This window comes from Xiphophorus couchianus, chromosome 9 (genome assembly GCF_001444195.1).
Source record: "Xiphophorus couchianus chromosome 9, X_couchianus-1.0, whole genome shotgun sequence".
Classification (NCBI taxonomy): domain Eukaryota; kingdom Metazoa; phylum Chordata; class Actinopteri; order Cyprinodontiformes; family Poeciliidae; genus Xiphophorus; species Xiphophorus couchianus.
The window spans coordinates 12764961-12790070 of record NC_040236.1 but is presented as its reverse complement, the minus strand read 5'-3'; the positions used below and the strand labels follow the sequence as shown (position 1 = coordinate 12790070).

The window sequence follows — 25110 nt, the reverse complement described above, 5'->3', positions numbered from 1 at the left end:
GGACTGTCTGACCAATTTTCTGATTAATCCAGCTAATAAAGATTGGACAACTTGAGACAACTCTAGAACTAGAATGGAGGATAAGATTTTCAACCCAGGATATTTATTTATTCATTATGAAGACTTTACACTCCTTATCAGAATACACAAGTAAAATAGAAATGTGACAAAATTTGACGGATTTTTACAGGCATCAACATATGTACCAAAACAAGCAGAAGTGAGACGATAAGTGTAAAGTTTGGATGCTCAATCATTCTAAAAGGTATTAAAAAAAACCCAGAAAAATATTGCTATTCTTAATTTGCAAAAACTATATATTTTAGTAGAGTAAAAATGTTGATGCTTACAACATACTGTCAGAAAATTAAAATACTGCCCAAATTATTCAACTTGCTGAAATCTACTGTAAATAAATTATCTGAACTAATTTAGAGCATAAACATTACAGTTCACTAAACCTGTAGCCTCTCTCCAAAAGAAGACATCCTGATGTCCAGAGATAAAGTACATAGATTCTGTTGTCAGTCAGTTTTGCAAAACCAACCAAATATAATTTAGTTTGTTTTTCTAGGAGCTAACAACCAAGGTGGAATGGGCTTACATGCTTGTCTCACTACAGTGATTTTTCCTGTAGCTCTCTTTTCTTAGCTCATTTTTCTGTGTCGCAGTAAACTTTCTTTGGGCTTTTCTTCCTCTCTTCCCTTCCCGCCTCCTCCTTTTCTCCTCCTGCTGTCCCTGACAGCAACATTAAACAAGTAGGGAAAAATGAACAAGCAATTATGATTTATGATCAATGCATGCAGCAGCTGCTGACTTTTATAATGACAGTGGTTGGGGGGAGTGAGGATGAATGTGTGTGTGGGTTGGATGAGGGGGAATCAATAGGCGACTGGGATCATTGGTATGCAGATTCCAAGAGATAGGGTTATGACGAGTAGGTGCCATTAATCAGAAAGCCGAATGCAGATCAGGATGGAAGAGATGATACTCCTATACGGCATCATAAGTAAATCTGGAGCAGCTACCACAAAGCCAAAATCAAAAATCAGACTTTGTGTGAATTAAAATACACAGTTTGTGCGTGGCATCCAGTTTTTAAAGATACTGTGTTTAAAACATTCAATGAAAAAAACAAAGATCTTAGCAAACGTTTTTTTGCAAAGTGAGATTCCCTTATTTCATGCATCTTACATCAAATGTATCTATATATATATATATATATATATATATATATACTGTTCAAAAAAATAAAGGGAACACTCAAATAACACATCCTAGATCTGAATGAAAGAAATATTCTCATTGAATACTTTGTTCTGTACAAAGTTCCATTTGCACAACAGCAGGTGAAATTGATTGTCAATTAGTGTTGCTTCCTAAGTGGACAGTTTGATTTCACAGAAGTTTGATTTACTTGGAGTTATATTGTGTTGTTTAAGTGTTCCCTTTATTTCTTTGAGCAGTGTATATTAGCTTAGCGAGATTTAAGTTTTAAGTGCTGTAGTCAAATATTCCCAGGCAAATCTTGTTCAAAGCAACATGCTAAGTTTATTAGGCAGTAGAACAATTTTTAGATAATGGCATATAAATATGTTATAAGCCAAACCATCAATAAGTCATATCAAAACTTATAACTCACCTGCTAAAGGTGTTCAGTATGTTCTATATAAAATCCTTGCAGGCAGGAGTAAATCATAATCTTATTAAAGATTGTAGTTGACAGAAAATATCTTCCGGCGTAAAGAATAAAGACTGGCATGTTTCAGATGCTCCAAACATTATAGTAGCTTTCTTAACCTAAAAAAAAAATTCCATGTTAAGTTACATTTTATTATTATCCTGTTGGATATCAGGTTCGGGAAAAAATTCTGACATCTCTATGGCTTAGCTTTTATTAACTGTAATAAGGTTTTGGCCTATAAATATAGAAGCCATCACATCAAAAACAAAAAGTCTTTATCAATGCGTTTCTGAAAGTAGGTTAAACATAGTCTTGCACATGAATTTGCCCTTTGTATTTGTGTGCAGTTATCCTGCTGGTGAGTGTTTGAAAAGGCCCCCTCTTAAAAGGATCTGGGGCCAGCTGTAATCAGATTTAGGCATCTGTCTGTGTGCAGGGAGAGGTGAGTTTAACCATTCATTATGTGAGCGCTGCCACCCACGGCCAGATTAGCCTGACACCAAACTCCCTGCCCTTCACATGTCTAGGAAGTGTCCTTCACTTGCCTGGAACTTCACCCTGCCCCCTCTGATTCAAACCACTGAAAAGAAAAAAAAAAATACACAACTTCTATAAGACAATAATAATCTATTGGATGTTTTGGATACTTTTCGTTTGTTTCTTCTTGATGGAAATGTGTCCCTGTAAAAACCCTGCCTGTCTAGGACAATAGCAATGCTTTATCTACGTCAGGTTTATTGAAATATCTTGAACACGTCATTACATTTTGACTTTCTTGTCTCACCAAACAAAAGAAACTGGGTTTTCATCAAATTTGCTTCTCGTTCTTTTTTCTTCATGCACATCTTCCCCCCACATTTTTCTCTTCCCCCTCCATGTCACTGGGCTTGCTTATCCTCATGGGACACCTTAGCCTCCATTAAAGCCATCAAAAGAGGAGGATAGGGCTGAGGCTCAGAATTAACCTCACCAGAGGCCCAGTCTGTCCTCCTGCGGCTCATCGATGATGTTTAAAAAGAAATATATGAAATAAATAAATACATAAAAGAGTGTAATATGAAAATCAATGCCATCAGTGGGGGCTGTGGCTGAGGCATTTGGAGAGAGGGACTCATAAAGCTGAGTACTGCAGGAGACTGATGGAAGGCAAAACACTTACTTTGTTTATTCTCTCTCCTCAGCCCTGTCCCCTCCCCTGGCTGTCTGAATCCAGCTCACACTCCCTCACTCTGCCCCCTCTCTCTGTCTGAAACAGTCGAGGACAGCTTTAATGCGCCTGACAATTTATGTGGATGGTTAAGAACGATGGAAATCAAATAGTTGAGTGTAGGCAAGGCCCAGTGAGTGGCCAATAAGAAAGAAACAACAGCTGATGATGGCAAAGAGGACTGTTACCTGCTTGAATGGCTCTTTAGGCTGCACTATTACTGTCAAGTTGCTGGCCCTTTTCTGAGTGCTCATATTATAGATTCATAACTGTTTCTGTGTCTGATAGGCGCTTTTAACACAGCTTGGCAACAGCTTTCTCATTTCATCGAGTTGGACTAATGTGCACCAAGTACTAAATATGAATCCTATAAGAGCAGCTTACAGTGTCACTTATAAAATGTCAAAGGCGGTGTGAGGTGGATATTGTGCCTTTTGTGTGGTTGTATGAACTTTTACAGAGGTATGTGTTCATTCTTACTTCCTCAGAAAGAACCATCTTAAGCTCAACCAATGTTGCATGGAAACCAGAATAGCTGCTAAGCAGCAAAACTGCTGTTCTTGCATCAGCTAATCTTAGGCATTCAAATGAATGCCTTGGCAGGAACGCAGGCAGCCTTTTAAAATAAAAAATTTAGATTGATTTACATTGAGCATAATATTTTGCACTTTGAATCTGCAAGTCTCCTTAGCTATAAATCCATCTTTCATGGAGGTAGACCTTCACAAACCTAAATATTAAGCTAAAAATAATACTTATGTGCAACATTTAATAATGTTCACTTGGATGTGAATGTAGAAGAAAAAGTTTGAACAGCAAAAATAGCTAAATCATACATTACAAATCTTGCTATTTAAATATTATGAGTATCAAACAAAAATAAAATGTTCTTCTCTGTATACAACAGACTACAATTGTGACCATCTCAGAAACATTGATATATTCCTTTGGTTTGGCAACTTAAAAGTCCAGGCATTATGTTTTTTAAACATTACAAAGACACCATGAAAACTAAAGCAGGGCCTACAATGCATTGCTTCATGTCAGTATTATGCCATTCCTCTCCAGAGATTTCAACTCTTTTAAGCTCAGCTTTAAGGTTAAACCTCCAGATGATGGACAGACTGATGGATGGATGGATGGATGGATGGAAAGAATTGACAAGAGGTTATCCAGGATAGATAATTAGAAGGATGGATAAATGGAGGGATGGATAGACGGAAAAATTTATATATGGATAGATCGATGGATGTGATGACAGGGTTGAACTGATGATTGACACACAAACGACAGACGGATGAATAACAGGAGTGGTGGACTGATCAACGGATATTTCAAGAAAGATGGGAAGTTAGCTTTTATTACTTCATCATGGAATTGGACACACTAATATATACTGCTCAAAAAATAAAGGGAACACTCAAATAACACATCCTAGATCTGAATGAAAGAAATATTCTCATTGAATACTTTGTTCTGTACAAAGTTCCATTTGCACAACAACAGGTGAAATTGATTGTCAATTAGTGTTGCTTCCTAAGTGGACAGTTTGATTTCACAGAAGTTTGATTTACTTGGAGTTATATTGTGTTGTTTAAGTGTTCCCTTTATTTTTTTGAGCAGTGTATATATATATACATATATATAAATATATATATGTATATATATATATATATATGAAATAATATTTCTCTCTTATGACTTCATCCACCTGGTGTATTTTGCACAGGCTCTTCTGTCTAATTCTCTAATTTTCTCCATTTTTCTCTATCTGGGACATTTCAAACTGCTACATTTCAGGAGAGGAGACTCTTGGCATCACTTGCTGCCTACCAGCCAGTGAGCACACGAAACATCTATAAAAAGTCCCTTCATTTACCATGTCCCCCCTTTCTCTGTGTAGGCTTCTGGTACACAAACAATCGAGGTCTGTTGTAGACCTGAGACGTTCACACAAATCCAGCAATTCAAGAGGTGAGCAGAGAGAGATGTGGATTTTTTTCTCCCCAGTTTAGAACATAAAGTTTGACAGATTATGTTTTATTTCTCTTATTTACTGTTTTGTACAATTACAACTGGCTGCAGAAAGCCTCTTTCAGGCTCTTTCAGCAAAGATAGGCTAGAAGTGCAGTGCTTATAAACAGCATCTGCTTAGTCTGCATCTAAATGTGCTGTTATGGATTTTCTTTGCCTTTCTATGGATCCATCACATTATTGTGTGTATATATATTGGCATGTAAATATGCTATATAATGTATCATTTCTTTAAGGCGATATAGAGAAATTGCATAAAGAAAACAAAAACCTAAACAGCAACGTAACGTTTCCAGTTACCCAACTTAAAATGGCAAATGTGAGAATAGAGAAATATTTACCAATATTGCCTTGGTATTTTTCCATCACTTTTATCTTACACCTCATTTTGATGTAAATTTTCAGAAGCTTTCAGCTGTTTTAAGTTCCCACCTTCCTGCCTTTCCTCTCTTGATGACCCTTTACATTCAAGACGATGGGATGCACAATTACTCACACACAAACACACATGCACACACACAATTATGACGAATCTTGCTGGATATTTGTTATGACTGGGCTGACTGAGCCATTAGTTATAGGAGGCAGTGCTGGGAAAGGGGAGGGTTACAAATGTGTAATAATGCCTCCGCCGTAGAATTTCAATCAGCCACCAAGGTGCGTGTTGGCCGATTTTATCACACAAACAGTTGATAGCAGTGAAGAAGACACAGATGAGAGGGTTAGGTCATCTCTGTTTGCCAAGAAACAGCCTGAGCTTTACCTGAACAGCTCATCTGCACACAAGATCTATGCGAAAGTAGAAAAAAAGAAACTTCTTAGTTTTTTCTTAAACATCAAAATGGAATTTACGTAATACTGATCAACTTACAACGTACCCGTTTTAGATCTATATCATTTAATTCAACTAGAATAATATGACTTAACACCTGAAATGGTATCCTAACAAATTAGATACCATTTCAGGTATATTGGTTCCGACATACGCATCCAATAAAGAGAATGTCGGAGGTGTCTTGGTTGGTGTGTGTCATTGGGCTGAAGGAGAATGTGCTCAAGTTGCTCAGCTTTTGTCACAACATCTTGCAAAACTGCACAATGCTTTATCCTGAATCCAACAATATAAGAAATTTCACACCATCAGTGCTTTAACATCATCATATTTAACTTGGATCATTTGGAACTACCATAAAGAGTTAAATCTGTAATGGTTTACTAAATAATGGTTTACTTCTGATTTGTTTTCAATAAATGTATGGTTATCTTTGGGCAACAAAACTAAGGGCTGAGAATCTCTGGGCAGCTATGGGTGAACAATGTTTAAATCTTCTAAAACCTTTAAAGGTTTTTCCATTTTTACAATTCTGACATATTTTTATAATATGTCAGAATGGAGGTCCTACTGAAATACCCAATTTTGATGAAATGGTTAAAGCCCAACTGGCAGATTATATTAGGAGGATTCCAGTTCATCAGTAAACAATTATTTTGACTTGTCAGCTTCGTCTTGTGTAAATTCTCATTTCTCAAGGATCCAGTCTCTTGCTACGGAGATTTTGATAAACTGAATCCTACTGTATTATAATTTGGATTGAACGGGACTCAAGGTAAATTAATCAGAATTTAACTATAGGGCTGGACTGAACTTTGACCAATTTTAATTCTATTTAAATGGATAACAATTTGATCAGTTGGCTTTGCAAAATGCCCTGAACAGAGATTTGTAATGAATCAGCGTTAGAGAAATAGACTGAATTGTACTGAGTTAGAAGATTCAGGACAGTATTCTTTACTACTGAAAATGTCAAATGAGGAAACTTTAAAAGGAGGGCAGTCTTCCAACACTCCAGCAGAGTGTTGGACCAGGGCTTTATGCAGTGTGCTATGGTCCAACAACTTACAGACACATTGCTTCTTTTTTATTTGTTTGCCAAAAAATATTGATATACACAGATTTGAAAATGCAATGATAAAAGTCTTGAAAGACCTTTTTGAAAGACACACACACAAACAATAAAACTGTCCACATTTCTGTAAGGGGTTCAAGTGCAAACTGTGTGCATGAGATTTGTTGTGTATTCACCAGCCACCAACTGAAGGCCACTGATATTTATTACTATTGATCTAGCTGGTCCTGGCTGGAGACTTTTGTTCGTTCGGCTTGAGGCTCTGACCTCAATTAAGTTATGAATTTCTATCTGATAGACTGAGAGTGCTTGGGGCCTGCCGTGGCCGAGCCACCACGCTGGATTAATTAGAATTAGCGGTGCTGCGAGTCGCTCTCCCCGCCTCATGGATCATGTTGTTTTAATACAAAGCAGGGGCAAAGGCAGGGAGGGTTGGATTGAAGGGAACCGGGATGCGGGGGCAGGGCAGAGTTATGAGGAGAGGAGAAACAGAGTCGTGCAAAATGCAAAAAAAAGAAAAAAAAAGCCGGAACAAGTCGAGTAGAAGCATGTGACACACAGACATGTGCTTAACACCAGTGCTGCCTTTTCTTCCCATCAGCTCCGCTTTACGTCAAACCTTAATATTTCCTTCCTTCCTGGCATTGTGTTCCTGTTGGGTTAACCTGTCTCTCACCTGTCTATCCTCTTTGTCAGCCTAATCCCCACTCTCTGTCACACAGCCTCTCTGTAATCACAGACTAACTCACGCATTGTGAATGCCTTCATTTGACCATTTTTGGCCATTGTCATCACCTGCAGCATCACAGACCCAAAGCACCCAAAGCAGGGCCTTTTTTAACCCCGTTTCATATTAATTGGCATGTGATATCTTGAAATCCATTTCTCCATAGTAACCCTAAGGCTTGACGGTAAGATTAGAAGAGAGGTTGGGATTTCCAACTGGAAAACAAAAGCAGTGCATTGTGAGAGACAGAGAGTGGGGGTGTGCGTGAGTGTGTGCATAAATTTGGGATTACTACATCCGGACAGAAATGACCACCAGCAGAGCAAACTCACACACACTTGTGTTGTGGAGACTCCCCACTGACGCAAAGCATTCCCAAACTTCTTACCTTCACCTTTGACCATTATATTTATATAACTAAATATCTCAGTCCAAATGTAATTATAACACACATATCAGTAATCTTACCCTAACAATTCTCAGAAAAGACCTTTATAATATAAGTTACAGCAACATTTAATCTACATTTGGGTTAATAATGTATTTTTGAACTGAATTTGAATTTTGTTCTCAAGGAAAATTGTTTACTGTTCTCCTTTCAGGTTTTATTGATGCACAGAAGAGCTTTTTACCCAAATTAGTCTATTTTTGCAATCAACTGAGTAGTTTTGTTTGCTTGATTTTTTAAATCCTTTTGAGACACAGTAGCATCTTTTCCTCTACATCAAGATGTGTATTTATACATGGTTGTTCAGTGTAATAAAAAGCTACTCATCAAGCAGAGTTAGCAAACTTTTTGTGTGTGTAGTTTCTCTAGTTGAAGACACACATCTCTTCTTGGTAAATAAAGATTAAATTAAAAAGTGTATAATAAATATAGTTGGCTGTAAATATGCTTCTAACATGAGCAAGCCTTCCAGCTCTTTTGGAGGAGAACAATATAATCTTGACATTCTTGAAAATTCAATTTGACCTGTTCCCAAAGAAAAACATTACAATTATATATACAGTATATCACAACATTATTATCTCACAAGAAGGGAAAATATGATTACTATGTTTTTAGATCTGTTCTAGTTTAGATATTTCTTATTTAGATCAACCTGTAGTTAGTAACCCATTTATACAACTGAAACCACCACACCACCTGTTTTAGAACGTCCTCTCATTTACCTAAGCTTAATACGGTGTAATTAAAACCAATGACATTACTGACAAAATCAAAGAGCCTCTACAACAATTTCAAAAGAGCTATAAGTCAACAGCTCTGTTAAGACAATTAAAAACACAGCACTTGTTTTTAGCAGACTGTGCTAAAATGAATGAAGCACAAAAACACACAGGTTGTCCTACATTTACTGGCACCCCTGAAAAATATGTATAAAAATGTCTATAAAAAGTACAAACTAATCAAAAATTGTCATCATTACCATTCAGATTAACAAATATAAAGTAAAATAAAAAAAAACTGGACCTGTGAACAGAGGTGGACCAAGTCTAACCACCATGCAGTCAAATCTGTAAAGCTCACTGTTAAGAGAATGCAACCGCTGTTACTTCAAGGTTTCTACACACATTACCCAGGGGAGTTTTAATGATTTTTGGTTTATCTAAGCATATTTCAATAATACCTGCAAAAAACTGCAGCTGGATGGTTTGAAAATAACCATACCAACACAAAACGTATAAAATCTTAATTATTTATGATCTTTTTGTTGTGTGGATCAGGTTTTCCCTGTTGCTTTAGAATGAAGGCATGCTGGATATTTACACTCTACTCTTCATTATTACGTACTCTGGCCTGAACAATTATTTATTATTTAAACTTCAGTTTACAGCGTTTTGTGAATTAAGGTTTTACTGCCTCTGTACCCCACAGTTGGTGAAGCCTGCCCCACTTTTTCAGGGAGTATTAGCTGCGGAAACATGGTGAGGTTTAATGTACCGTACAAACACCAGAGCCAGCTCTACAGCTGGCAGGTGGCAGATCTGTGATCTGCGTATTCAAACTCACGCAGCTACCTATTGTGGTCCCTTGATCCTGGATTAACTATCAAACGAGCTCTTAATGCAGGTTACCAGGGTTTGGGAACAATTCGCTAAAACAATCAGTTGATTACTTTCCAACGATTTTCCTTCTCTGCCAAGCAAATAATAATACTTTTTGTTTTAACTCTTAAGCCCCCCTCCCTGTTTTAATCAACAAATTAAGCATAAATCATGTTTGATCTTTATTTACTGGTTGCTCAGCAGTTGGTAGAGGTCAAGGGAGATTACTGGATGCTTTAATAGCCCGAAAACAAGCCAAACATTCCTCTGTTTCTCTCATGGACATGTACAACCATAAAGTGTCTTTGTTTCATGTCAGAGGCTTTGCGGGAAAAGGACACATTTATAAAAGCCTTTATTACATTTTTTTTTCTCTTCCCTATATCCTTTGGTTTATTTTGGCTCCTTTCAAAGTAGAGGATGTTCAAACATGTTCTAATTTGAAGTGTATTGTTTAGTAAGCTATATATAGTGAGATAATTGGCATCTTGACAGAGTGATATGATTTAGCTGATTGTATTTTGCTCTCTGTCACCACATAAATCTGTCCCCAGTAGCTCCAGTGGAAATTAACATTTTTTTAATATTCAGTCTCCTCCACTGAACAGTTCCTCAGACACCTGAGAGAGCGACAGGTGGAACGTTCCCAATGACCTGAATTTATGAACAGATCAGTGCTTTGATTTCCTGTGAAATCTCACTTCTTTAAAAAAAACTCCTGAAGCTTTCCATGAACGGACAGTTAGGAAAAATTATCCATAAGATCATTAAAATTAAAATGTGGTGCACTGCACTCCAGCTAGAGCAAATTTCCTGACTAAGTAGGCAAGGAGAGGCAATTTTATTTTTTAGCACATTTCAGCCACAAAGCAATTTAAAGTGCTTTACATAATTAAAAAGTTGATAAAACAGCAAACAAGCGAAACATGACATTGCAGTGGCAAAACAGAGGAGAGCAATGACAGGTTGAAAAACAAACCACAATTTATGACGGTCCAGTTGTTAATCAAAGGCAGCTTTAAACAAATGGACTTTTAAACGATAAAAGAACTCAGTTTTCCAAAATTTGTTCCAGATTAGAGGAGAAGAAAATCTGAATGCTGTTTCGTCAAGTTTGGATCTGACTCCGGGGCTGCAGAGTTGACTTGAACCAGAAGACCTGAGTGGTCTGGAAGGTTGACACGCTCAACATGCCCTGTGACATATTGCAGAGGTCCTAATTTTCATTCTAAGTCTTACTCTTTAAAGAGAAAAAAAAGCAAAATTAGGTAATATTCTGTACAACAAGCACTTGAAGCCTACAGCTAAATTAGCGGGGGCTTCTCCTATAAAAAATAACTACAGATAAAGCGCATATATTTTTATCACAGTAATAATCAATGCCATACCATAATAGCAAAGGCAGGAATGTTGCTTAAATAAAAATGATTCTAAAATGTACAACATTTTCTGCTTTAACTTTTCCGTGAAAGTATTGTGATACAGTCGTATTTTCACTCAAAGTTGGCATAATGTGAGTCTCTAATATCAGCCAATGTTCACATTAATCAGAAATAAATTACTGTGAATGTGTTACGTTTTGAAAAGAGAAAAAAAAAAGCCTCTGTTTTCACACAGGTCCAGTTGTGCTTGAACCATCTTGGTGCGGCTGTAAATCATGAGTGAATTGTTTTGTACTTATTCCACTCTTACGCCCTCCCCCTCGCTGGGAGCATTCACAAACAAAAGGGGCCACACATGACCACAAAACAGAAAGTCATTTGTGAAATGTCCTGATTATGTGGGTTGTGCAACGTAAAAACAATTTGCCTGATTACTTCCAATTGATTTGTCCTCGCAGTTAAAACCTCAGCGAGCAGCCCGGTGAGCCGCCCCGTGCCACGGCGGTGGGCAGGGGGAAGAGGAGTAATTTCTCGGATGTGCAGCTGAGCCAGCTTACTGCCTAAGCTAAAGCCCGCTGGATGCTGCTAAACCTCTGAGAGTCTAAACACCAGGCTAGCTACCAGCTAACAGTGTCTGCTAAAGCCCTGAGGGATTTATGTGTGGAACAAAGTGAATTAAAGGTGACCTTCTGAAAGGGATGGAGAGACAAAAGGGATGGCTGATGGGGATGCTGGAGATTTCACAGGTTGCTCGTGCTTTATGGAGTTGAAAAACTCAACTCCATAAAAGAAAAGTTTCTCACAACTTTCCCATCTTCTGTGGCATTTGGAAAAATTTCCTCCATACACATTAAGAGATAGCTTTATTAAATTAAACAGTTGGGAAAAACAGATCTGCTCCAAAAAGCTTTAGATTTAACAAGATCCTTAGAAAAAGAACAGAAAAAAAATCCACATTGTGTTACTTTTCTGTAAAGGGGATTTTTACCTCCCAGATATCTGAAAATACCAACTCAGTGGCCACTTATGCGTCATTGCTGATTGAGTGTGTAATAAGTTTACTTCACTCTGGATTGACATAGACCGCTCTATGTTCGACTGTACATTAGGATCTCTACTTTTTCTAAAGAAAGCAAAACCCCTAATTCTGTCTGCAGCCAGCTGCAAATAACCTCTGTTTTTACCCCAATTTGTAGAAATTCAGCTTTTTTTTTAACCTGGAATAATGAACAACTTTCTAAATTCCAGTGGCAAAGAAAGATCTAAACTAAATAACTTAATGAGAGAATCTACCCTGTTGTCATTTAATTAACTGATTTAAAAATACAATGTTTCAAAAAGAACTTTTTCTAGTAGTTACACATTAGGACCTAGGAAAAATATTACCCTTTTGTTTTTCAGGGCATATTAGATACAATAAGACAATTTATTTTTGACAATGTTACCTACTTCTATTAGCATATTTTACAGAACTCTTAAATGTGTCAATGCAGGGAAAACTACTCACTTGACGGGATTGTGGGAAAGGGAAGTTAACTAAAATTACAGACGGTGAATGGAATGATGCCTGGAGAAATGTAAAATCTTTAAGTGTTTGCAACAGAGTCGAAGCAACTCAGCTTATCCTTACACATTGTTTCTGGTGTACTAAAGTGAAACAATTTTGACAGATCATCGGTGAGGAAATGAACAAAATTCTGGCTGTTAACTAAAACAATAATCTTTTATTAACTATTAGAATAACTTACCCAACTATTGCTGATAAATATAAAAGAAAGAGCTACAGAATGTTAACTTTCTTTTTGAGAAAATGCCTCTTTAACTGGATTTTTGAAAAATATCTCCTCCAGGATGGCAGGTTATGCTCAGCTATGTCTCTCTTATAACTGTCACAATTTTTTACATGGTGTTTTGTATTATAAGACAAATACAGCACTGAGTCTAAGAGCTATATTCATTACACTTTACTAGCACTCTTGAGTACACTTATGGGCAAAATGTTTGTTTTTTTTGTTTGTTTTTTATTTATGTACAATGTAGGTGTTGAAAAACTCTATAAATATATAGAGAGGTTTTCTGCTTACCTGACTGTTGATGTCAGCTTTGTGCTGCAGTAAGACAGACACCAGATCCTTGTGCCCTCTATCACAGGCCCAGTGCAGGAGAGCCCGACCCTGCCAACACAAGCACACAAATCACAAAAACTTGAAAAGCTGCATAATTGTGAAGCGGAATAATGATGACTAATATTCAAGTGTTTTTACAAATAGTAATTTGACAAGCATAGCCTGCACTTATAGCCACAGCTCATGAATCAATACTTGTGGAATCACTTTTTATTGCAATTACATCCGTGAGTCCTTTGGGCCAATCCTCCACTAGTTATGGACATCTAGAGACTGAAATGTTTGTCCAATCTTCTTTGGAAATTATCTCAAATTGAAGGGAAAGTATCTGAACACCAATGTCAAGATTTAGGTTTGGACTTTGGCTGGGCCATTCTAATACATTAAAAAACTTTGATCTAACAATTCTTCTGTAGCTCTGGTTGTATGTTTGGGTTTGTTGTCCTGCTGGAAGGTGAAACATTTAAAGTCTTTCACAGCCTCTAACATATTTTCTTTCACCGTTGCTCAGCATTTAGCTCCATACTTCTTCCCATCAACTCAAACCAGCTTGTCTGTCCCTGCTAAATAAAAAATAAGCACTGCATGATGCTGCCACTGCTATTTTTTTTTTTACCATGGGGGCTGTATGTGCAGGTTATTAGTCTTAATCTTCTTCAGTTGAATGTAGGCCGAAAAGTTTCATCTCATCTCTGAGATGAAATAACTTACAGACAGCCTTCTTTCTCAAAGGTTCTTTCCAACCATAGTTTGTTTCTGCGCCACTCTTTAATAAAGGCAAGATTTGTGGAGTGCACAATTAATAGTTGTTCTTTTAGCATATTCTTCCACCTGAGCTGTAGGGCTGTGCTGTTCTTTCAAAGATACGGCGGGCCTCGTGGCTGCTTCCCTTTGCCTACAACCGTGTCCCTAACCTGTCGGAGGTGTTTTTTGTTCAGGATTAAGCTGTTTGTTCTCTAATGTTCTCTAACAAGCCTCTGAGCCCTTCACTAAACAGCTGTCTAGCACAGCTTTGACTGAGATTCATTTACAAACATGTGGACTCCATTTACTAATTATAAAAGTTTGAAGGCAGTTAATTGAACTTAATTTTTATTAGGAATAAATGACTAAAAGGAGGTAAATACATGTGCATGCTACACTTTACCAAATTTTATTAGGATGTTTTTTTAAAAAAACCAATGCTTTCCTTCTTCAGCTTTATGCACTACTTTGTGTGGACTCATCACATAAAATTTCAATAAAACACACAAATGTTTGTGGTAAAATGTGAAGAAATATGAGGGGCATGAACACTTTTTTGAGGTGCTGTATCTTGGTTTGTGTGGAGAAGAATTGGTTAAAAGATACAAGACAAACTGCAGAATCAAGCACACATTCACTAAAGAGCACTTCTTACACATACACTATCCCAAAGGCTTTTCCTGGGGTCTAAGATTCTTGTTCTAATAAAACTTCAAGAGCTCATTTTTCAATGAGGCCAATTAGGTAAAGCAAACTCTGCAAGTCCAATTCTGTTGCTTAAATTATATTGATCACCAAGGCTGAATGTTAAAATGGCTACTTATAAGTCAGGTCAGAATACCGATGTTGCCTTCTCTCACTCTCTCTTTAAGGTGCTCTGCTGCAGAGTTCTGCATTCATTTTCACTGCACATCAGAGCTTTGTGGTTCAAACAGGAGAATACAAACTCAGAAATATGATGGTTCTCAGGTCCAGCAGTGATAAAACCCTAATTAAATCATGTAGAAGACTGAACTGGTACAATAGATCGCACTAAATCATGGCTAAATTAGTGCTCTCCAGACCACAGGGAGGGTATTTTTTTAGCACTGTCTGATTAAGTAAGAAAAACTTATTTATCTTAATGCAAAGAGTTGGACATGTTCCAAAAAAAGAAACACATCTCCACAAGAAAATTAGCAGATAATAAAGCTGGCAAAGGTTTTAACATTAGAAAAGAAAACAATTACACATTCATAAACACTTGTTGTGCAAGCCAGATGTGAAAACTAATTTTGAGTCCTCCTGTCATTGAAACATTGACATCTAGCTTCAAAGGTTTATATGTTACAACCTTTCTTTGACAACTCTGGCATTTTACTTGAGTGAATTTGCCAAGGGGTGGTTTAAGATTGCAATTGTTTGATGACAAGAAGTAAAAATAACATGTTTTTATGGTTATCATCTTAATAAAATGTTTTAAATATAATCTAATTACTTTAAAACAGCTTGTCAACTAAATCAGCGGCACCTTAAAAAGCCTGATTAGTGGTGCTCCTTTTAACTACAAAACGACCGATTACGTCTTTCTAAGCATAGCAGATTCTTTTTTCAAACTTAACTAACTGCCAGTGCATAGCAACAAGTGGGGGAGGGATAGCATCGCATAACTCTATTTCTATTCTATATTATGTTATCATAATACTTTGAGAAAGTAAAGTCTTTTTTTAATGTTCTGTTATGTGTTTTGCTGTTTTAATCATCATTCCACTGCTTTTGCTTCACTGACAAATACAGGACACACAGCAGCAAATTGATGATAACTACAAACCCTTTTTAGATTAAAGACAAAGTTAAGCCATTTGTTTACATGTGCTGAAAATATACCACAAACTTTAACATTAACACTCAATACAAGAACTGAACTGAGGTGATATTTCTGATCCACACTCATAAAACAAGTGGTGAGACAGAGCACCTTTCTTTGAACCTGCACTTAACACTATTTTGAGCTGAAACATCACCACTGCCCTCTGCTGTCTAGTGGGCAGAACAACAAAGAATTAGAAGAACACAATAGTTGTGGCTAGACAAGCCTTTTCAGCAGAGATGGCTCAACCATCTGGCCTTTGACTGTGAGCTCAGCGGATGAATGCCTGTTTATTGTGAAGAGTGGCGGTGATTGAAGAAAGGGCAGGGGGCCAGTTGGCTCGTCTGATAATGAATCAAAAGCAGACGGATGGATTTCACGATCCATCCAGGAAACACCTGATCATCGCAACGGCAGTTTCTGCAGTTTTAGAAATTTCAGACTTCTAACTATTGGTCCTTACATCTGAGTGAGTACAGAAACCTCTATGTATAAACTAAGAAGGAGCTGCATTGTCTGTCACCCATTAACAGGTCATATGTATCTTTACAGCAGGTCCAAGCAAAGTCACTGACTGTGGACACATACAACTCTGGAAAAAATTAAGAGGCCACTGCACTGAACCCCATTGAAATCCTCATGGTTATCCCACCAAATAGTGATTTCTGAACTCTTACTGAGTTAAAACATTAGTATTGTTGTTTCTATATGATTATGAACTTGTTTTCTTTGCATTATTTGACATCTGGAAAAACTGCATCTTTTTCATTATTTTGACTATTTCTCCTTTTCTGAAAATAAACACTAAATTTTTGCTTGGAATTTCAGAGACATGTCAGTAGTTCGTAGAATAAAAGAACAATGTTCATTTTGCTCAAATATATGCCTATATAAAGTAAAATCAGAGAAACTGATCATTTTAAGTGGTCTCTTAATTTATTTGTTGTATTTTGCTGTATATGCAAAATATTGGTGAAAGAGTCCTCAGCAGGACAACTGTATAGAAATAGCAGTCTAATAATAAGTAATAATTTGTTGGAGTAGGTCTATTTAAAGCAACTCTCACATGGAAACTACGTCAGCCTTTACATGCTTTTTTTGGAACTGTACCTCTTCGTCTTTGGTATTGACATCCAGTTTCTGCGTGCTGATGGCATTCCTGATGTGCTCGATGTTATTTTCTCTGCAGTAATCAAAGATGTTCTTGTCCTCTTCCCTGAGAACAAGACAGGAGGAAAAACAGATGCAATTTTTTTTTTTTTAACAAAACAGGAAAATAAGAAAAATAATTTATTGTCAGTAAGTCTTTGTAGATTAGTGGGTAAATCCCTGTGCAACTCAAGTTTTGTTACAGATTTTTTTTCTCATATATTGTTTTTGGTTGCTTACAGCTTGCAAGAAATGCAATTGTGAAAACCATCGACATCAAAGTTATTTCCCTGCTCAAAATACTCTCCAACATACATTATATGTCCTTTGCCAGTCAGTGAACTTAAACTTCCTTCCTGATTTGTACGTCATCCAAACATATACCCCATAAGTAGTAATGACATCAGTTTTGAATCATCAGAAATTTAACACCATCAACATATGATACTGAACCATCTGATATCACAGCGGCAGACACACATGCCACGTCCCCAAGGGACAGAGGCACGCGCAGCGGCACCATCCCACCTCTAATTATATCTCTCTGTCTCTAATCACCTTGTTGCATTGGGGACAGGAAGGAGTGCTTTGGGGGTGTGGTGAAGGTGGAAGAGATGTTGGGTAAAAAGGAGGGGTGCAAAATCTCATTTAGAGCTTTACGCTTTCCACTCCCTCTTACCCACCCAAGCCATTCAAATTAATTGAATTTAGTGTTCTATTGTCTGAAAGAAAACCTGCATATTTGACGCTCCTACAGAGTCACTCAGTCAACACAAATCCCATAGTTCCTCAAGTTGTCTTCCTGTGCTGCTTTGGGCATGGAAAACTCCTGAGAGCCCAGCTAGCTTGAGCCACACTTACACTCCATGAAGGCTAAACATGTTTAGCACAACTCAGCGGGTGATACAGTTAAGCCTGAAGTTATTCATACTCTTAGCAGATTTTGATTTTAAATTATTTTTTAATAAAGAAGTTTGTTTATGGTGGAAAATGAGACAGGTATTGCTCAAAAAATAACAAAACAACATAAAAGAAAGCAGCTGAAACAATAGTCATTGAGTTATATGATGTTCAAAGACAGAACAGCTCTTTTCTGCAAGTTTTTTTCTAAACATGATCTACTCGACTTGAACTGAAATTATAGAGTCAAAATATCAGAGTTAAATCAAAATATAGTAAAAATGCTAAGATTAACCAAGCACTTCTGCATAGTGCGGTTTATTCAAGACAACTGTATATACACACACACGGCGCACACACGCCTACCCCACACATACACACATTTGTTTGAGAAAATTGCACAAGACCTAAAGTATAGCTTTCAAAGCCTGAGGAATTTTGTAAAAACTATAATTTTCATGCTTAATTGGGTAAGACGACAATACAGAAAAATAAAAACAAAAAAATGTTGAGTAGCTCAGATCAGTTTAACACCACACTGAGGGGAGATTAAACTTGAAATAAAAAATTTAAGTATGTCACCTTTTGCTATAAGAGAAAAACAAATACAAAGAGTTTTCTCAGTGGTTCCTTCTTTTGTTTTTTAGTAATCCACACTTCTTTTCCTTCATTTTCTCAGTTACATCACCTCTCTTTTGTCTTCAATCACTTTTTTTCATCTGCTCATGGTGAATGATGAATAACTCATCGCGCTTTTATCAGAGGAGGGTTATGTATCAGCACATTCATTTACATACTCCTGATTACTGCAGCTATGTTTATTCATGAAGCCCTCTAGTGGACCACGCCCACTTCCTTGTCTGATGGCCATCATGACCCCAAAGCTTGCCTGATGCGTGGCCACCATCCGTCTCCCCCGGCAACTAATCAATAGGCGGAGTCATCTGTCTTTAGTTGATGGTGAGACGGGGCTGGCATGACACATACATATGAATGACAACCAAGAACACACACACACATACACATCAGGGAGCTTTGGGGTTATAAACAACCATTAAAATTATTTTACAAATGAAGGCACACACACACAAACAATTATTTGGACAACAACTTTTAGCACAATAGGACAAAGGAATCCGAAAACACAGACGCAAAGCAACAGGCCATATTCAAACAAGTGATTAATGCGGGCCTTAAAAACAACATGACATCCACAACTGTGTAAAGCATGCTGGGAAGGTCACAGGCTGCTCTGTCATCACGGCAGCACCAAGGTTTTTACTGTTTGTGTATCTAGGATGTGCATGTGTGGGAACATTATGTGCCCACACATGTGTGTATGTCCAGTGTGGTGTACTGGCAGATATGTCCTTCATCCATCAGGCCAAACTGGTCACACTGGTAAAAAAAAAAATACTCATCTACCTGGCCTGAGTTTTAGTGATCAACAATACGGCCACATAATCCATCAAAGGCACACGTACACTCACACAATCTCTCATCTTGCTCCCTCGTAAGACCTGAGCTTCAATAGAAGCACCTGAAACAATGAGAACTGAAATAACAAAGGTTTGGCTTCCAGCAAAGAGCTCATTTTTATCGGAATCCATCTTGCAGGTGGTTGGCAAATTGCAAATGCAGCATTCGAACCCTCAGATCAGCTCAGCGGTTGCTAATCAATTCTGTTTTCATCTATAAACTTTCCAGACACACACACACACACACACACGCACCCCAACACACGCACACACACCCATGAGTGGAGGTTGAGTGAGCAGAGCAATTAAATCGGCTTGGTTAACAGGTGTTCAGCTGTTTAATATGGAGGCTGTTTATGTGTGAGAAAGAGGAAATTGAAGAGCAGCAGAGCAGTGAGTTCATCACGTCTGGGAGGTTATGCATGACTTTGGATGATAATCACGTGGACATACAGCTGAAGTGTATGACTGTCTGCTCAGGTGTGTTTGTGTCATGTTAATGTCATCCTTGTGACGGGTTCCCCATAAGTCTTTGCTGTGACTGGATGTCACCAGGGGAACATCGCCCCGGGAAGCTGTCTGTAACAACCTCGTTCTGCAGTACTCGGTGCATCTCCATAACCCTGCCTGTGTAATTGTGTAATTTAAAAAAAAAGGGGAAGACTCCAGGGGCTTCTTACAGAAAATATGCATACTAATCAGGTACAGCCATTTAGTAGGAAACCTGCAGGATTCACACATCTCATTTTCATCGCCAAAAAGCTCTTTTTGCATTGAAATGAAGATGGGGGGTTTCCAAGCTTCAGTGAGTCTGCCAGGCAGGAGTAAAAGGAGAATGGTTTTCATTAACATAAATCAGAACTGCGTGACATTTCCAGACCTGAGACTGCAGTTACCGTCTGTTGAATATAATCAAATACAGCGTCAAGTCTAGTGGTTAACAATGCCAAGCCCACTAAGTTGACCTGGGATTTAAAACAGGGATACGGCTTCACAAGGATCTATGAAATACTTGCACACAAGGCAGTACAGACCTCTATGTGATGAACACATATTTACTTTGCATATTAGAATAAACAAGCAGATTCTGGTGTATAAGTGAAGAGTTTTGAGCCTGGTTTCTGGTCTCCAGTTTTCCAATTTGCAGTTTCTCTTTAAGAAAGATAATATATGAGACTATATGAACTGCCTTATTGCCAGAAGGGGTAATTAATGCTTTCTGCTCAGATGTAATTAACAGAGGCGACATGTGAGTAAATTCTCTTTTTTATTCATAGGTATATCCATACATTAACTCTGAGATTTCCAAAGCTCAAAACAGTTAGCTTCAGCCTTCCTTTTATTTGCTGAAAGTCTTGCTCTCTCTCTTTTGCAGTATGAATATCAGTTGAGTTGAGTTTTATTTATTTAGCGCTAATCCACAACAAATGTAGTCTCAAGGCACTTAACAAAAATCCTTTCAATTCAATCACACATACATTCCAATTGATCCTAGTTATCAAACAGTACAGTGAGCTCAATTAATTATTTAATTAAAAGATTTCTATCTCATCAAGTCCTTGACTTGCAGCATTTATGCATAGTATCATAGGTTGGAAAATGTGGCCTCCTTTTAAATTACTTCTTAAATCTCTACACTTCTTCTGACTTTATTATTAAAAACCAAAAGCAAAAATAGCTAAGTTGGAGTCTTCTTTATTTAGAAACATCCTCCACAATCAGGAGTGATGACATCAATAAGTGCTTAGGTGTATTGCATTTTAACACAGCTAAATTGGTGCATCTCAACTTGTATGTGTTGCCTCTGATTTAAATACCTTATCATCTCCTCCTGGTATAAAGAGCTGACTGCTGCTCCCCCGAAACCTGTTCTTCTTTCTGCTCCTCGTCGTTGCTGTAAGAATAACACAGAAAAATCTGAATCCAGCTATGAGTCAGTTTTCAGTTAAATCTAGTATTTAACACACAGACCTAAGCGACAGTTACCAGTTTACAGTGCAGTGATGGCTTGTCTCAGCACGACCATTTGTGCTGACCACCTGTCAAAGTCTCCTCCCTCTTTGAGCAGAGGTTTTGGCCTTACTGCTTTGTATTGACTCAACACAAAGAGTCTATTCACCATGAATGCCTCTACATGTACCCCTTCTCTAACAGTCTGTGCATTCCACATCCTGAATGTAATTTTGTAAATACTCAGAAACTCCCCTGTGTTGTCGGTCTGACCTCATTTCCAATAAATAAGTGCCAAAATGAATGCAAACATGATAATGTGCGCTGCGCCTCAGTTTGTGACTCTTGTTAATCATCTGTGTTTTCATTTAATTCCATTGAACATCCAGTTGGGCGAAGAATTTATTACCTAGACTATTCTTCACTAACCAACCTTGACTCACAAAAGAAGCAGCACAAATCGGATTTCAGGGAACGGGGAGAGAGGGAGCAAAACAACTATGCGTGCACTTTTGGGACAAACTAATTCACTTCAGAAACTCAGAATATTCGCTGATGCACCAGCCCTGTTTCTCTACCTTATAATATAATATAAAGCCAGTGTCTGCTTAACAATTGAGAGGGGAACAGAGGTCAAATTGTGGCTATTATTCTCTCCCCTGCTCCTCTGTCTATGCACTCCTACTTACACCATTTAACTGTGCTTCCAAAAGAATAGCTCCAGCCATGCCATGACGCTTTGTTAACACTAATGCAATCAGGTTCTTTTTCTTTTTTGGAGGCGTGGGTGGTATGAGCTTTTGCTGGGTTGTCCTCTGTGAGGCCGAGTCAGCAAGTATTTTCCCTGCACAGAATGGCCGAAGAGAAATGTGACACAGTTTCAATTGTGGTGGACAGTGATACTATTAAAAAAGGGACATAAAAGAGGAAGAAATGAATAAAAGTGAGGGACATAAAGAAAAAGGCCACTGGGGTTAAAAATGGAAAGATGATTTGGAGGCACAGACACAGAGTGCTAGTGGACGATAAAAAGAAAAGGAAGGAGCTTAAGCACAACAGTAGGTCAAAATGAACATGTGAGATTAATCCACTATTCCTTTTTTTCAGAAGAAAGAAAAACAACCTTAGCTCATTTGTCAGATATACTGCTTGTAATATTTGTAACTTTATACTTACTCCTAGTGTTAACAGCCATAAGTACACTTTTCTATTTGTTCTTCGCAATTTTCGAAGTGTAACCAACATGAAATGATTTTAGCCTTTCAAAAACATACAGTGAATGGTAGAGATATTCTTTTTTTATTTCCATCTATCTGCTCTACATGCACACAGTTTCATAATCCTCTACAGCAAGGAGAGGATTATGAAACCGCTCCTACAAACACTTTTATTATTATTATTAGCTTCCTTTACTGTATTTCTGCAGCAGGTTCCTGAATAAAGGTAGTTTTGAGTCTAAAGGAAAATAAACTCTCTACATCCCAAGTTATTTGTCAAAGCACATGTCTCTCACCTTTTCAGATTTTTATCAAACTCAAAACAAAATGCACTTTGTGTACACTGTGGAAAGTTCAGGGTAAATTCCTCCAGCTTCTCCATGTGAGAGATAGTTAAAACTTACAGATCAACATAGACACACATAACTGACTGTAGAATATAAATAAACCAAGCACAAACCTGTAATCTGAAACTGAGTTAAAGCGTAGATGAAACACGAACTAAAGTAAAATTCAAACAACTATGGACCAAACTGCTGTGCTTTCTTTTGACTTCCAATAATCACCAGTGTATAATGAACCACCAGAGAAGGCTCAATAACTGCTTCTTGGAATTGAACTTGTTTTAAAGATCGTAACATTTTGATGCAAAAAAACAGTCATCCAGCTCTTGGTTGTGATAAACAACATAAATGAATGTTCTGTTGGTCAGAGCAATGCTGCCTCCATACTTTACTTGAACCGGAAATAAGAATTTTTAAATGAACACCACTAGCTGAAGCGAGCAACAGATAAGAGCATGGGTTTTTAAAATGTGTTAAAGTTTTGATCGAGGGACAGGAAAAGGGAATGACTGCCAGCAATGTTGAAATTTGGAGGCTGTGATGAGAAACAAAGGTGCTTTTTGTAAAACATAGACTTGATATGTACTCTCCTTTCTCAAAGGACAATGTGTCCATGGCAGCATAAGTCTCATGACAGTCACCTCACATCATGCAGTGGGAAGTGAAACACTACATACAAGCTGACTGGCAAAGTAAGATCAGTTTTACTTATATTGATTTCTTTTAAAGTTACTGCAAAAAGAAAACAAAAGTATTTCAACTTATATTTTTTATGCTGCATGTACTGTATAAAATAATTTGCTAACTAAAAACTGCAATATGACAGTGACATCTGCTGGCAGAGAAATTACACTACATCCACTCAATATGCTTTGCACGTAACAAGGTTAACGATGAAGGACCAGGAAGGGTTTGCAGAAAGGCGTCATATTAAACACAGACAGATCTAAACACTGAAAATGTAAACCTCACATCATATTATTGGTTCTATTCTTAAAATACCAAATATATCCAGAAACCTTGAAGAGTCTTAATTATTGCATGGTATGTCAAGATCCAGAAAACTGTAAATGATCATCTCTGGATGTTCAGAAGTGGTTGTGTTTTTACCTTTGTGGCACCGTCGGGATCTAACACGTTGACAAGGGAAATGTATTCTTGCATTGCCTGCTCGGGCTGCATGTCTCCAAGCTGCTTCCAAGCTTGCCTGTCATGATAATACAGTGTTGCTCACAATTCGAATTCAGGACCGCTCCATTTTAGTTGCTAAATCTAGGATTAGATGGGCATTTTAAGAAAGACTCAAGGTAAAAAAAAAAAGAAAATTCTTACAACAACATACCTGGCCAATGAAAAAGATTTTAGCTGTCAGAATCAACAAAAGCCTGAAATACTGAATGTTTTTTTTTTTTTTTCCATTTTTACATGAGGGCTCTTCTTAATTTTTCCTGTCTTTAACCCAAATTCAAACTTGCATATAAATAAAATTTTTCATAAAAACTGAATGTCGCTTGTTGAATTGCAACAGAATGAGAGTTCTTAACTTACCATTTCCGTTGTCCTTCAAAATCAAAGAAGCCAGGCTTTGATATATTGCACTTTCCAACTTTGACCTGTTAGAGGAAAACAATTAGCTGGTATAATATTTGATGAACTACAAAGGTAAGCTAAATCATGCAGGATTACGTTCTACTACAAACCTCCAAAGAAGTTGGAAACTGCTGATGATATGTACTACACCTTGCAAAAGGAATTATTCTCTTTGAGGTTGTACACATTTTCTATGTTACAACCACAAATGGCTATGTATTTTATTATGATTTTGTGTGAGCCAACAGAAAAGTAGCATTTGATTGTGAAGCAGAAGGAACAAGATCAATGGTTTACATTTCTTCAATCAGCATCAACAGCTCGTGTTGATGCCAATATGATGGCCATCATATTGTTTCTATTTATTTTCAAGTCCAGTTTTTAATCTTTAACTACATTTTTAAAAAGCATATGCATTCTTGTCATCTTTTGATATTTGGATTAAATCCTGAAGAGGATCTCAATGCCTTAGGCTTACATATTTCTGACCACACTTGGGGTCAAGATCCTAACTTTGGTCATTTCTGCTCTCGTCGGCTTTGATTTTTGGTATTTATGCAAAGCACTGTATGTTTATAGAAAACTAACATTCCTTATCAGTCTGAACACGCCATCCAAACAGTGAAACATGGTGGTAGCAGCTCTCTGTGGGAGGGCTTTTATTCAGCAGGAGCAGGAAAGCTGGTGCTTGATGGGAGGTTTGCTGAAGCTAAACTCTGAAAGAGAAGCTCTCAGAGGTTGAAAAAAAAGTTGAGACTCGGGGAGGGAAATAT

At 37.5% G+C, this 25110-nt stretch overlaps 1 protein-coding gene across 1 annotated transcript in view; it reads right to left on the bottom strand.

The window, feature by feature from the left end:
- Positions 1–25110, bottom strand: part of acbd6 (acyl-CoA binding domain containing 6) — a 33342-nt gene that overhangs the window by 7737 nt on the left and 495 nt on the right. Inside the window, exons 2-6 of the mRNA XM_028027559.1 lie at positions 24296–24360; positions 23858–23954; positions 21054–21130; positions 16820–16925; positions 13075–13164 (exon numbers count right to left, since the gene is read on the bottom strand). Of these exons, the coding sequence (XP_027883360.1) occupies positions 13075–13164; positions 16820–16925; positions 21054–21130; positions 23858–23954; positions 24296–24360 (435 nt within the window). The remainder of the gene's footprint in view (positions 1–13074; positions 13165–16819; positions 16926–21053; positions 21131–23857; positions 23955–24295; positions 24361–25110) is intronic.